General features: G+C 43.1%; 1 protein-coding gene across 2 annotated transcripts in view; it reads left to right on the forward strand.

The window, feature by feature from the left end:
* KAT2B (lysine acetyltransferase 2B) overlaps positions 1-15,768 on the forward strand; it is a 93,138-nt gene that overhangs the window by 24,646 nt on the left and 52,724 nt on the right. For both annotated transcript variants that reach the window (XM_024565806.3, XM_053929699.2), the window contains exon 2: positions 4,440-4,566. In XM_024565806.3, the coding sequence (XP_024421574.2) occupies positions 4,440-4,566 (127 nt within the window). The remainder of the gene's footprint in view (positions 1-4,439; positions 4,567-15,768) is intronic.

Below are 15,768 nucleotides of genomic sequence, written 5' to 3' on the forward strand. Positions count from 1 at the left end.
AAATAGACATTTTTCTAAGGAAGACCTGCAGATGGCCAACAGGCACAAGGAAACATGTTCAACATCTTTAATTATTAGGGAAATGCAAATCAAAACCACAATGAGGTATCACCTCACACTTGTTAGAGTGGCTATTAATCAAAAAGACAAGAAAACACAAGTGTTGGAGAAGATGTGGAGGAAAGGGAACCCTCCTATACTGTTGATGTGATTGTAAATTGGAGCGGCCACTATGGAATGCGGTATGGAGGTTCCTCAAAAAATTAAGACCAGACCTATCATGTGATCCAGCATGTTGTTTTTTAATGGATCCATGACTAGTGCCCTTTTCTTTCAGATCAGAGGTGCTCAACATTGGCTACACATTGGACTCACTAGCTTAAAAAACACTGATGCCTGTGACGTGTCCCCAGAAATTCTGATTTAATTGGTCTGGGGTCAGGTGTGCGTTTTGAGCTTTAAGGAGCTCCCCAGTAATTCCATTGTGTCTCTATGTTTGAGAACCATGGGGGTAGATTTTTATTTCTGCAGAGATTGCTTGTGTCCCCAGTATCTAGTCCTGTGATTGACATGTGGTAGGCGCTCAGTGTTTGAAGAATAGCTAGATCAGATGAGAGGTGCATGAGAACAGAAGTTCGTGTTTGGTTTACTCTCTTCCCTCTCTGTGCTCTGCCCATTCCCCTCCAAATGCAGAGAAAACATTCATCAGTAGCATTGGGTTGTGAGATAATCCATTCTTAACCCTGTCCTGTGTGAAAAGCATTGATGAGATCCTATAGGCATCAACCTCAAGCATAGTACTGAGATTTCTTACCTGTGGGTGCATGTCTTTGAACCAAGAAATGGTGCTTTGTCAAGGTTGATGGCGCTTCCTGCAGAAGTAGAGTTTAGGCTGGCAAAGCTTTTGGATTGATTCAGAGCTAGTTTGGCTTCTCAAGCTTCCTCGTAATGAAAGCACTTAATGCTTAAATAGGTAACTGACTCTCTGAGATGTGGAGTCACGGTGCCGGCCATGGTTAGTTTTGTTCTGATCCATACAGAATTCCTGCCAGTTTTACTTCCTGTTCATGGACACCCTGCTGCAGGAGACTTAGACGGTGGTTTCCAATGTGTCCAGAGATGCAAAATCCATCACGTTTGTCAAAGCCGAAATGGTTAAGGAGGCAGATGCGGACTGACTCCTAAATCACATGATTCTTTGGAGTTTTGAACATCATTCATTACCTACCTGACCCCTACCTTGAAGTAAATCCTGGGCCTTAATAAGAAATGAAACCCTTATCTAGACAACTTGGCGTCTTTATGGTAATTTAAGGAGAATCCGTGTTTCCTGGGTGGGTCTTGGCTAGGGTATTCATGTTCACATATGTATGTGCGTCCCTCCCAATACACTAAAGATTGTATTAGTGACTGTTGTGCTTTCCTGTGTCATTGAATGCGTGGTAGATCCCGACCTGGCAGTTTAAAAGAAAACGGAAATAGGATGTCAGTAAATCACTGACAGGAAAATGGATGGATTTTTTTTAAGCTTCAGTGACTGTTTTTAATGAAAAAAGAAAGTGGGGATGCTTTACCCTAATGTCTGAAACAAAAAGTGAAAGAGAAACAAAGGAATTCGAAGACGTCTGCCTCATGTCCTTATGTTCTGTCCTTATCCCTGTTTCATTCCCAGGAGATCTATTTGAGGACGGAACAGATCAAGTAACCCAGCTGAAGTCCTTATAATTGCCTTCCACTCCCCACTTACCTTCATGTCTACAATTCTTTGCTTTACTTACTGTGCTCTAGCTGCACTGGTCTTTGCTCTTAATGAAGCCAGGCACTCTTTTGCCTTTGCGTTGGCTGTTCCCTCTGCTTGGAACACTCTTCCACCAGATATCTAATGGTCAACTTCCTCTGTTCCATCAAGTCTTTGCTTTAATGCCACCTTCTTGAAAATACCCAGGAATAATTGCAGTCTACCCCACCCTTCCCCCATTTCTCCTTTCCTCATGTCTTCATCTTTCACTTCATAGCACTGTCACTTACTGATGTATTATATAATTACTTATTTGCATAGCCTGTTTTCTCATCTCCCAGCACCCCAATGTCATTTCCACGAGGGCAGGATCATTGTTTCCTTACATACCTAGCAAAAGTCCCCGGCACATAGTAGGTCCTCAGTATATACTCTTGGATGAATGGCTCAATATGATTCTTTGCCAATGATTCTTTGGCTTAGAATGCTGTTCTCCAAACTTGAATGTTCTGGCTATTACAGTTTTTTCCTTTGAGGTTTGGCCTGCTGTACTTCATTGATTTGTTGCGACTGTTTTGTCATTTTTCTGTCTTTCACCAAAGAGACAAAAAGCGCAGTCAGATCAGACCAACTGCTCGGAAAAGCCGGAGGCTTTGGGAGTTCATTGAAGTAGCTATTCCACTATTAGGAGAGGAGCGGTCCACAGTGGGGCTGGTTGCCTCTATTCCTACAAAGCTGGTCGGAGTGCACGTTCTCCTGAGAGTCTTCCTCAAGAACACGGCGTCTGAGATCTTTCCAGTCTCAGAAGAGGTGGATGGCTCATTGCAGAGAATTCCAAGGCCCAGTTCAGCTTAGTATCAGCAGTGGGGTAACAGCCAGGTCCTTCCTGATGCCTGGCCAAACGGAAGAGGGTCACTTGGGTTACTTACTCACTAGGGCTTGTGCCTTTGTGGTGGTTGATGTAAGGTCCTTCTTTTGGTCCTGCCTGTCCATACTCAGTGTGGTGAAATGTGGCAAGCAGTAGGGCAGGGCTTGCCAGATTCACAGGGCCCAGTGAAAAGGACTTCACTTCAAAAGCAGATTTTCCTTCTTTCCTCTTGACCCTTCTTGCCTTGCCAATTAGTTATTCTTTTTCCCCTACTCTTCTGTATATACACACACTTCAGAAACTGTCCCTGTATTGGAGAATTTTCTGTGTGTGGTCAAGGCAGTAGCCATTCTGTAATCTTCTACAAATCAGGCTTCTACTACTGTTAGCCATCTGGTACACAGCAGGGGGTGGCGTGGGGAAGCCACGGCAGGGAGAGAAGACCTCTGAGGATACCAAGATCTAACACAAAGCCCAAGCACAGAAATCCATGCAATTTGTTTTACAGGCCAGCTCTGTCCAGTAAGCACACAATGTGAGCCACATGTGTAATTTCAAATGTTCTGGTAGCCGCATTAAAGAAGTAAAAAGAAACAGGTCAAATGAATTTCAGTATTTTTTGTTCCATTCCATGTGCCTAAAATATCAGTGTTTCAACATGTAATTAACATGAAGATTATTGATGAAAAATTTTATTTTATTTTTGCACTGGTCTTCTAGCTCTGGTATGTATTTTACATCTACCGTGCATTTCAGTTTGGGCACTCCAGTGCTCGGGAGTCATGTGAGGCGAGTGGCTACCCTGTTGGACATGTACCTGGAAGGTCTTACCCAGAGTGAATCAGCCTATGCTGCATGGTATTCTAACAATTTTCTGGTTTCCCAGCCACAGCAAATTTGAAGCATTCAATTCATGGCAAGAGCAGTGGAGTGGTAAACAACAGCAGGGGATGGGTAGAAGAATGATAAGTGGCTGGAGTCACTCATTGCAAGCATGCCAGCCTACCCATCCTTAGGACCCCGGGAGTATGCAATGTGGTAGCTTGGTAGAGTAATTGAAAATAACGGATAGCTTTCCATGCATGTCCTCCTCTTCATAACCCAAGTCACCCCCACAAGGCTAAAATTACATTCATTATTCTCTAAGAAGGTAGGTGAGTGTGAAGAGTTTGTGGAAAGAGTTAAGGGAGGTTTCTATCAAGTGTTGCTAAAATCCCAGTGGCCTAGTACAGGAGACCCAGGAAATAGGCACAGGTAGAAATCCCAGACTGTCTGATGAGGCCCTCTCTGTGTGTAAAGCTAGGAGTCCACAAAAGCCATGGAAAAGCCTGCAAGTGTGGCTTCAGCTGGGTGTGTCCCTCTTCACGTCCCTTAGATTGCTAACTTCTTCATTTCCACGGGTTTCCGGTCTGGCCCCTGGGGAAGACCTGCCGCTGGAGCCTGGGAGCCAGCAAGGCTCACCCGTAGCTGCGGCCCCAGCTGTGTTCCGGGGACCCCAGGAGTCTGGCTTGTCACTGTGGGAAACTTTCTGGATGGACTTCGTTGGAACTGACCACTCCATGGACAGTTGCTTGGGGCAGGGGTCCCAAAGTGTCTGGGATTGCTGTCTGAGCTGCAGTACTCAGAGTCCAGCCGGCAGAAAACACAATAGCACCAAAACCCAAATGCTCGAATCTGACACCCTCCGCCTGTTTTCCCTTTTTGTTTCTTGTGCATACTTAGAAAATTATAAAGTCAGGAGCGGAAGGGTAGCTGTCATGTAACTAGTGTATATTGTTCTCATGTAAAAGATTCAGTCTGTTGCATAATTTTGTCTCTTTCTTCCTTTTTTAGGCTGAGGAGTCTTGTAAATGCAATGGCTGGAAAAACCCCAACCCTTCTCCCACGCCCCCCAGAGCCGATCTGCAGCAGATGATTGTCAGCCTGACGGAATCCTGCCGGAGTTGTAGCCATGCCCTAGGTGAGTCCCTGCATCTTCCAGGAAACGCAAATGATGTCCCTGTAGCCAGAAAGTTCTAACTTACGCGACTTCCGTGGGTTAACCAAACTCTATGTGAGGCAACAACAAAAGAGTCTCTTTAGTCTCATGAATTTGCTGGGGAGGGCTTCAGGGGAGAGACAAACCCTGCACTGTCTGCACTGGTTCTCTCCCTGTTCCCCAAGAGCTGCGTTCCGCTGGGGGATTGCCAGGTAAGCGGAACTGGACAGCCCAGCTAGAATAACGGGTAGCACGTCCTGATTCATTCTGATGGGGACCTGCAGGCCTGGGACCCCCTAGGTTGAAACCTCAATGGAGTGGTTGGTTGTCTTATTGCTGCTGTTATTTTCTGGTTCCCTCAACTTTCTGGAAGTGCTTCATTTTATCTTCCTGTTCTTTAGTCTCCTGTATCTGGTGGCTCTTTGCTCATAGGGTTGTGCTCAGTAAACGTTTACTCGTGTTTTCCCTTTCAGCTTTATCGGTCCCTGCAAGATAATCATTGTCACGCTGGCAGGATAGACTCTGCCGAAGTTACTCAACTGGACTGTGCTACTATGGTCTTGACCTCATACTAGTTTGAGGTTATTTTTTAAAAATTGTTTTATGTTTGAGTAGATACAAGTTAATGGGTAATATGGGTAGTTTTCCCTAGATATTAAAATTCCAGTTCATAAAGGATCTTGGAAGATTATACTTACATTTTTGCCTTTGGTTATTCAGCATCCCAAAGAATGTCTCCATGTCCAGTTTACTGTCCAGCATTGCAAGGACATACGGGAAAATATTCTCACTAAAGTAGCATTTTCCACCTGACTGTTTATAAGTGGGTGGCTTCTTTTTGACATCATTTTTCTCACAAGCTTCCAGCTGATATCAAATAGTACAGCATTGACCTTCAAGGTCAGCATGGTGTTAGGCCGAGTCTCAGGTTTTATTTTGTACTCAGCCGGAGAGCATCTCAATACTTACAGAGCAAAACTGTGGGGAGCGTGATCTTCCCAGGAAGTTGCTGTACTGGAGTAACCCGAAAAGGGAAGTAGAAAACACTGATCTCACAAACGAAATAAAAACACTAATTGCATCACCATGTTGATTTAACTGGTGTCTAAAATAGTGTAAGTTCTGATTTTTGAAGCAGCCAGTGCGGAGGACGGATTTCCAACGTTAGAGAAACACCTTTGCTTATCATGTACCTTTCCCACAGCTGATCCCTGAGTGAGTGCCCTTTAGAATCACCTCAGCAAAGACCATGCAGTAGAAAGCTGGGCTCAGGCAGTCCAGCAGCCCTGGAATCGAACTGTCTTTGGTGTTGATTGGGAAACGTGAGTTCACATTCGAAAACAGAGTCTTTCTTGGCCGAGCAGAGTGTCTCCTTGTTGAGCTTGTGAGCACACGTGAATGCCCACAGGCAAGCTAACTTTGTTCCCTTCGATACTTCTTAACCGGGTTTGAAAACACATACCCTTGTTTGACAGTGTATAATAGAATGGGGATAAAAGGATGCATTTCTTTTACCTGGCAAATTTATGCCCAAAACTTAACCTACGTATAAGTTATGATGTGCCTTCAAATTAACCAATAAGACAGTTATTAGAGACTTTTTAATATGATATTAAAAAGCTATAAACAACTTAAGCTTCCCAATGTAGGAGAGAAGTGGTTAAGTTATGAAAATCTATGTTGTGAAATTTAGAATGGCCATTAGAAAAAGATGTATTTTCCCACATGGAAAGATCTGATTAAAATTAAGATACTATTAACAGAAAAAGTAGGTCTTATAGCAGCTTAATTGGAGGTTTTATAATTTAGGACGTATAGAATCCATCAGCCTGAGTTCAAATTCTGGTTCTACAATCAGTAGCTGTGAGTTGGAGCATTTTATTGAAATCTGCCTGGACCTCAGTTTTTTTTCGTTCAAAGGTGGAGTTAATAATAGTATCTAGCCCTGGCCAGTGTGGGCTCCGTTGGAGTCCACAGTCATCCTGTAACTGAAAGGTTGCGGGTTCGATTCCCAGTCAGGGCACATTACCTGGGTTGCAGGTTCCATTGCTGGTCCAGGTGTGGGTGTGTGTGACCCTTGGTCTGAACAATCCCTGGTCCTGTTGCCGGTCCCTGTTCAGGGCGTGTATAGGAGGCAAACGATTGATGCTTCTCCCTGACATCAATGTTTCTCTCTTTCCCTTTCTCTCTCTCTAAAAGCAATGTAAAAAAAAAAAAAAAAGTCCTGGTCCAGGCTGGTGGTGGGGGGGGGATAAAAAAAAATAGTATCTACCTCATAGGATTGTTGTGAGGATTCAGTGAGGTAACACAGGTAAAGATTTTAGAACTGTGCCTAGCAAATTAATGCATTATCACGAGCTCTTCTTTCACTTCAAACAACACGTATGAATTCAGTGTACTTTAAATAAGAAAACAGTGTTTATAAGAAGGGTACTGGTATAGGTCCTCGAAGCTGAAAACAAAGGGAAATTAGGTTTCAGTAGAGGATGTCAGCTGCTGGAGTTTATGGGCCTTGTGTCCTGGACATTGCTGCCGGGTGATTCTGTTCCAGCTGCCTCCATCCGTGTGGTTCAGGATCTAAATCCCCAGAGAAGGGGATCTACTTGGTGTCGTGCCTGTTACATGCCCAGCTCTCAGCATGTCACCTGCACAGAGTACTACAGAGAAGGTGGTCATCCCCCAATGCATGGGTATTGACTCAAGAACAGCCCCATGAGAATAATCTCATTTTGTCAGTTTAGAAAATACAACATACTTTAATACATGTAAACAAGAAAATATCTGGAAGGATGTATGTTGAGTTGCTGGCAGTGATTTTTTTTTTTTCAGGGTATTGGGGTTATTGGTGCTTTCAAAATGTCTTCCCCTTCTTTCTTTTCTCCCTCTTTCCCCTACTGTTCCTCTTCAGTCTGCTTTCTTAAAAGTAAAATGTCTACCCCTTTTCAAGTACTCTTGGAATTATTTCAGAATGCCATAGTGTCTTAGCATCAAGGCTGTAGAAAACCTTTTTCTGAGATTATGCTTCCTCCCACTTCCTCCCTTTAAAATTTTTTTTTTTATTATGGAAAGCTTGAAACATATATAAAGGTAGAACGAATAGTATCAAGGCTATAGAAAAACCTTTTTCCTGAGATTAGGCCTCCTCCCTCCCTCTTAAAAAAGCCTTTTATTATGGAAAGTTTCAAACATAGGTAAAGTAGAAAGAATAGTTTAAAAAGCCACCTTCTTCCCATCACCTTATTTACATTTGCCGTTTACCCTTCCTGTTTTCCCCCCCCTGGAACATTATTATTGACTATGTTCCCTGTGCCGGACTTTGCATCCCCGAGGCTATTTTGTATCTACCAATCTGTAGTTCTTCATCCCTTTACCTTTCTTCACCCAGTCCCCAAGCCCCCTCCACCTCTGCCAACCATCTGCCTGTCCTCTGTATCTAGAGTCTGGATCTGTTTTGTTTGTTTGTTTATACTGTTCTTTAGGTTCCACAACTAAATGAAATCATATGGTATTTGTCTTTCTCTGACTTACTTCACTTACATGCAGATTACTTCTTAATGATTACCAGCAAGGTAGAGGTTGGGGTCTAGGGAATTCTGCAAAGCATCATGCAAGCCTTAATTCTCAAATGCCTTTCAATTTGTGCATGCTGTTCCGTTTTCACCATCACTATTCTGAGCATGGTCAGTTTGGGCACCAGTAATCATATACATGCGTCAATATGTAACATTGCTGGACTTGTCAAAACAAGACATTCAGGCTCATCGATTGAGGTGATATCTAGTCTGTTGATTTGCTGTTGGGCATCCCTTGGCTCAGCCGTACGTGTTCTTTCGACAGTGCGCTCTGGTTTCATGTGGTCTGACAGTCACTTCCATGCCAGGCAGGCATCCCTGGCCTGCCATAATTTGATACTCTTCTGTGTCTCCTGGGTAAGAAACACAGGACTGACAACAGTCCGATCAAGCGGAAAGAACATTCAACTGGGAGTTAAGAAGTAAGAATTCGAGGCCTGGCTCAGCTGTTTACCAAGTCCCGTAACCTCTTTTCAGTTCAGTATCTTCATCTGCAGAATGAAATGGTTAGTCTCGTCCTTCTGTCTAATAGCAGAGGTGCTCGATACATGGCGCTAATGAGCGCATGAAATGTTGCTACTCCGATTTCAGATGTGCTGGAAGTGTAGATAGAATACATGCGAAATTTTGAAGGACTATTGTGAAAAAAGTGAGATACCTTATTAATACTGATTTACATGCCGAAATGATATTTTGGATGTATCGTGTTAATAAAATTTACTAAAATTAGTTTCACCTATTTTTTAAACATAAAATATGTGTAGGGCTCATGTTATATTTCTCTTGCATCGTGCTGGTCTAGAACATTCTAGTCCATTTTCTGAGATTATTTGATTTTTGAGATTGGCACAGATTTATTTATAAACACTTTTTAAAAAGATTTTATTTATTTTTAGAGAGAGGGGAAGGGAGGGAGAAAAAGAGGGAGAGAAACATCAATGTGTGGTTGCCTTTCATGTGGCCCTCACTGGGGATCTGGCCCACAACCCACAACCCAGACACATGCCCTGACTGGGAATCGAACCGGTGACCCTTTGCTTTGCAGCCTGTGCTCAATCCACTGAGCTACACCAGCCAGGGCTATTTTATAAACATTTGATGAAGGGTGCTAACAAAACACTTTACTCGACCTAAACATATCTCCTTACATTATATAGTATTAACAAAGATTCCTGATTTTGAGCCAGCCTGTTTAGATAGCTACCTGCTTCCATGACCAGGAAGGAAGAAACACCATTGTTATCAAAACGCAGTTGGAATTTTTGTCATTTTGGAGTCCGTTGTTCTGAACTGTGCCAGAATATGTTGATTACTAAATTTGACTACTAAAAATTTTTTTGTAGTTTTATGTAGAAGGTTTTGATCATTTTTCAACACTATCAGTTTTTTCTGATACATATTTAGATTATGTGATGTAATACTTGACATATATCATATATATTGTATACACACATATATATTTAAACATTATAGTAATGGAAAGTGGCAATCGTTCATTACTATGGTTACCTCTGCTACCTGCTTATTTACAGTAGAAACTTTCAAGGAAAGTAAAGAATCAGCAACAACAATTATGCCAAAACTTGTTTCTTGAATAGCATGAGGCATGAAGGGACTACCAGTACTTTTTTATAGACTATTTCAGGCATTTAGATCATAGGCAAATCATTTGATCTAATACATTTTCTTTGGCCTTACCACATTTGTGTAGACCTTTGCCACTTCAGTCACCCCATAGTCCCCATTTCCACATGCCAAATGACATGGTGCTCAGCCAGCACGCTGACACAGCCACCTGAGCCAGCATCTTTCTCTTGGCTGGGTGTCCTCTGTTTTTCTAATGCCGCCTTTTACATGTGGGTCTCAGAGCTGTCCGGACCTGTGATTCTGGGACAGCAGGAGGGAAGGGGATAAATGGATAGTATTGCTCCTGCTTGATATGTTACTTTCCCCTACCTTCCTCTGGTCATGAAGTCCTGTTGCTTTTCTCTCCGTGTGTCCCCCTCTGGCACTGCCTGAGTTCAGGCTTGTTCCCTCTATTCTTTGGCTGTATTTGCACCAGTGCGTGGAGAACTTACCTCCGTTCTTATGTACCCAACTCCCCAAGGAAGTAGTGATCTACTCTGATCGCATTCTCCAGCGTAACCCCTCTGAGCTCCCTATTATTCTCAGAATGAAGTCCAGCGTTAGCTGGGCATGCGGGATTGTTCAGGCCTCTACTGTCTGGCCTTTCCCCCACCACCCGTGTTGCATTTTGGCCCCTAGGCTGTTTCACTCTTTACACTTCCTCCCACCACCACCTGCAATGCCTTTCCTTCATTTTCTGCCAGGAGAACCCTACTCAACCTCAAGGTTTTACTACTATAGACCTCGGTTAGAGAATAGAGACCTTCTTGGAGCTTGATTGCAATGCATCTCTTCGGACAGCTATAATTATCTATACCCTTGTTGGTTTTCTCTACTGGACCGAGATTAAGGACTGACTTTTGCTCTAGTTCCTGATATATTTAGTTCCTTCACTGATAAATATTTATTAAATTCAGTAACAGTAACAAAGTGGCTGGGTGCTTTTATCTGAGCAGAGGCTTTCAGAGCTCATCATCTGTGCCTGCATAGGCCAACACAGTAGTCACTAGATACGTGTGGCTGCTGAGCACCTGAAGTATGGCCAGCTTGAATTGAAATGTGTTGCAAATGTTAGATACACACAGTTTTATATATTTATTTTTTTAAAATATTTTATTTATTTATTTTAGAGACACAGAAAGGGAGGGAGAAAAAGAGGGAGAGAAACACTGATGTGTTGAGAGATACATCACTTGGTTGCCTTGTGCACACTGCCAACCGCGGACCTGGCCTACACAACCCAGACATGATCCCTGACTGGGAATTGAACTGGTGACCTTTCATTCCGCAGGCCGGCACTCCATCCATTGAGCCAGGGCTAAAGGCACACAGTTCTAAAGCCTTCGTATGACAGAACAATGTAAAATATTAATATTTTTTATATTGAGTACATGTTGAAATGAGTAATCTGGTATGTATTAGATTAAATAAGATGTATTATTAAAATTAGTTTCACCAATTTCTTTAACTCTTTTAAAGTGGCTACTAGAATATTTAAAGGGACATTTGTGGCTTACATTGTATTTTTACTGGATTCAATTCACCTAAAGGACTCTTAATCTTAAACTTCTCTCTTTCTCCACTCCAGGGGTGAGATTACAAAAGATGAAACCACTTTTAAACTATAAGCCTTTTGCACATCATCAATTCAAAAGGTTTCATTGAAGGAATTTGTTTTACCTCCTTTAGCCTTGATCTCAAATTCCCATGAACCAGAAATGTATTTGAACAGCTTACAGATCCTACAGATGCCATGCCGTTTGCTTTCTTTCCAGTGCAAGGAGCCAGAGACACATTAACTGCTGGCCCGGCTTCTGCCTGTTCACCCTGCCCGGCATGTGAGGACTGGCAGGCTGTCCTGCAGTGGTACATGGAGCCAGAGCTTAGTGAGGGTCACAGCACACGGTGACAGTGCACTTCCTGCTCCCAGCAAGGCAACAGCTGCGCCATGATTCTTAGCAGCAGGCTTTTGGCGCTGCACTCTGGGGCACCCTGGGTATTTGCAAGTCTGACACAGCACTGAGAGGTGCCACGGCATACCCTCCTGGAGAGATGTAAAGACAGCAAAGCCGTCCCCTGTCCTCTGACTCACCCTTCCCCTCCCTCCACCCTCCACACAGGACCAGGAGGAGTGAGCTCTTCCTGAGAGTCAAGGGTTGGCCATTCGCGGGTAATGATAGCAATGCTTTGTACCAGGCTCTTGAAAGGCTGTTTGAAGTGAAAGCAGGGTTGTTTACATTTGATAATGAGATTCCACATGGAGGAAAGATTTCTTAAAAACTTTTTATTTGGAAATAATTTTAAATTTACAGAAAAGTTACGAGAATGAAAAGAATATCCTCTATATCTTTTGCCCATATTATCTACTGTTGTCGGACCTGGACTGGGACCAAGGTGGGTCTGCCAACCAGTCTGGAAATAGGATTCTTGTACAGTTGCGAGAAAAGAATTTCAGGGACTCTTGCATGGGAGCATTTGCGGTATAGTGGAAGATTTATTGGAAGTGGAAGGGCACGCAGGGTGCAGATGCCCCTGAAGACGCTGCTGCACTACTGCACCCATGACCAGGTGGCTTAGCTCCCTCTTTCTGCAGGACTCCAGCCTCTGGGACTGCATGAAGCCCAGGAGGAGAGCTGCAGCCCAGAGATTCTGTGCCCTGACCACAGAGTCAGCATCCGAAGCTTCGGTAGTCTTCAGCTTAGCCTTTGTTCTCCTGCGGCCCACCGTCCACGTTCTGCTTTGTCCTGTGTGGTTGCCACACCCGGGCCTGTGTGGCTGCTACAGAGAGAGAACATGTATGTCTTGGGCCTTTGTTAAGGTTTGATTATATTTACTTGGGTTTGGGAATGGCTAGGCTTTCTTTCAAACTATTCAGTCTCTTTCCTGGGGCTATGGTGGGCCTCCCCCCATCCAAAATTTTTTTCCTGGACCTCTTTGGGTTCTGTGCCCTTAACCTGTCTGATCCTCTTTGCAGATTTTCCCAGGCTAGACTCCTCCCCTTTATGGTTGCTAGTCCTACTGTGTACATCTCAGAGTTCTGCTTTGTCATCTGGCTTCTACTGCACATGAGCTTAGCAGGATGACCTGCCCTGTGCCATTCTTGACTTCCACTGCAGGTGTGCCCAGCAAAGGAATTTTCCCCTTACTCTTTATGGCCTCCCTCTCCCATCAGTAATCTAGTTAATGGATGCTGGTTGTTCACCAAAGAGATTAGAAAGCCAGTCTTTCCTGCCTGGTCAGGATAAAGTCCCATGCAGCTGTTCCCTGGGGTTCTGTGTAGCTTTCTAGTTAATCAGTCTTAGCTACTTTAGTTCCCTTCTCTTTTTTTAAATACTTAACTAGATACTTGTGCTAACACTACAAGTAACATTTTATCCTATTTGGTTTTTGAGTTTCTCTTATATATATAAATGAGGGAGCATGTGTACTGTGTGGCCGTTGCATTCAAAAGTGAGTGAGCAAGTAGAGCAATGAATCTGCATCACACTTTGTGTTAAGCTTGAACATTCCTCCACGGAAACTATTTGGATGATTCAGAAGACTGCAGCTGTGGGTGATTGGCAGCCTCATCATGACAATGCTCCTGCTCATACATCACGTCTCCTGTAAAGCTTTTTGTGAAACATCAAATCACTCAGGTGACTCAGTCCCCCTATAGTCTGGATTTGGCACTCTGAGACTCCTGGCTTTTCCCAAAACTAAAATCACCTTTGAAAGGGAACAGATTTCAGACTGTTGATGAGATTCAGAAAAATTCAACTGGGCAGTTGATGGCGATCGGGAGAACTGTGTGAGGACCCGAGGTGCCCGATTTGAAGGGGACTGAGCTGTCATTGTCCTGTGTACAGTGTTTCTTGTATCTTCTTCAATAAATGGCTCTATTTTTCATACTACATGGCTGGATACCTTATGGATAGACCTCATGCATATGTGTGTGTGTATGCACACATACATGAGTCTGTACATATGTGTGTGTGTTTTTACATGCATAGTTCTTTTTTCCTGGATCATATGAGAATAAGTTGCATACATATCATGGCCCCTTCCCCTAAGTACTTAAGTATATGTTTGCTAAAAATAAGGATATTCTTCTATATAACCTCAGTTCAGTTACCAACTTCAGTAAATTTTAACATGAATGTAATACTTTATTTAATCTGCTGTTGGTATTCCAGTTTTATGAGTTGACCCCCAAATGTTCCTTACAGCATATTCTCCTCTCATTAAGCATCTCGTCTGGAAACACAGACATACGTAGTTGTCATACGAAAGGAAAACAGTGCGTCTGCTCACACTCAGCAGTTCTGACGTCCATTGCGTGGGCTTCTCCTCACCACCCAAGTCTCCCAACTCTCCAGTGGATACTGAGTGGATGCCCTGCAGTTTAACTCAGTCCTGACACTAACTGCGTGTAGGTAGCGCAAACCCCACGGGTGAAGGGCTCAGTCCCCCTTCTCCTCCCCACTTCAGATGCCAATCTCAAGTCCACGTTACTACCTGTGCTTCTGACAAACCTGCTGTAAATGGGAGGTTCCCGTGACCCCCTTTTCAAGTTTGATAATTTTCTAGAGTGACTCACAGAATGCAGGAAAACAGTTTACTTATTAGATGACCAGTTAATTATGCAAGGATGCAACTCAGGAACAGCTGGATGGAAGAGATGCACTGGGCAAGTTAGGGAGAGGAGCGTGGAGCTGCTGTGCCTCTCCAGGTGTGCCACCCGCCCAGCACCTCCTCATGGACACTGGCCTGGAAGCTCTTCGAACCTGTCAGTTGTGTTTTTTACGGAGGCCTCATTAGAAGGCATGATTGATTAAGTCAGTGGCTATTACTGATTAAGTCAGTCTCCAGACCCTCTCCCCTCCTGGAGGTAGAATGATGGCCTGAAAATTCCAGCGTTTTAGTCACTTTTTTTGTTACCCTGGGAACTCACTTAATTAATATAAACTCGTTGAAAGGAACTTGTTGTAAGACCCTCCTTTCACCTGTATTGGTCTCATTTCTTACAAAATTCTGACGGATTTAGGAGCACTGTGCCAGGAAAGGGAATTAAGACCAAATGTATTTATTTCTTCTTATAACTCACAGTATCCAAGCAGGTCTCTTTAGCCTCTTTTAATCGGCAGCAGTCCCTCAGCATTTCTCTTTTATGACTTTGACATGTTGGTGGAGGGATGTTTTAAATTAAAAAACAAACCTGTTAAAGAGTTAGTAGGAAATACATTTTGTTATCTTTTGTTCATAGAGGAAAGACTTTTGCAAGCAAGACCTTAAAGAAATGCCAACCGTAGATTTCACTTGCAATAAATTCAAAATTCCTATACAACCGAACCAGCCACCCATTCCAAAACCCCAGCAAAATCCAGGAGCATTTGCACTGAGTATTACAGACATAAAGTTCTTTCAAGGCAAATAAAACCCCCCAAAACTAGAAAAACAAAAGAACCCCCCCAAACCAAAAAACCAGCAGGCAGAGGACACGAATAGGCAGTGCACAAAGGAACAAATACAAATTACCAGTAACATGGAAAACAACTCCAACAGCATTCCAGCGAATGCTGAGCAAAACACGGGCACCCGTGTTAAGTTTTTTGAACAATTGATTAAATTTTTGAGAATGATTCTCCACTGTTGGCAAGGGTGGGGAAAGGTGTATTCTCTCACAATGATGATATAATATATGACACATTGCTGCAAAATTTATTGGAGGGGAAGTTAGAACATATATTAAAGGCTTAACTAATGAAGATTTAGTGTTATGAGTTCTGTGGCAGGTTAACTACTCTTGATTTGTACACTGTAGTTTACAGATTTTCGCTTCACTTTAATATTAGTTTTACTTTTAATAATGCTTCCAGACTTCTGTAGCAGAGGAAGGAACTTACTCTCTCAGGTTCTTTTTGGCTGGTCTAGTAATGTAATTGAAATGAGACAGATTAACAAGAGAAAAGAACCAAGTTCAATTACATATGTACACATGGTAATC

This window comes from Desmodus rotundus, chromosome 8, assembly GCF_022682495.2.
Source record: "Desmodus rotundus isolate HL8 chromosome 8, HLdesRot8A.1, whole genome shotgun sequence".
In the NCBI taxonomy this organism is placed as follows: domain Eukaryota; kingdom Metazoa; phylum Chordata; class Mammalia; order Chiroptera; family Phyllostomidae; genus Desmodus; species Desmodus rotundus.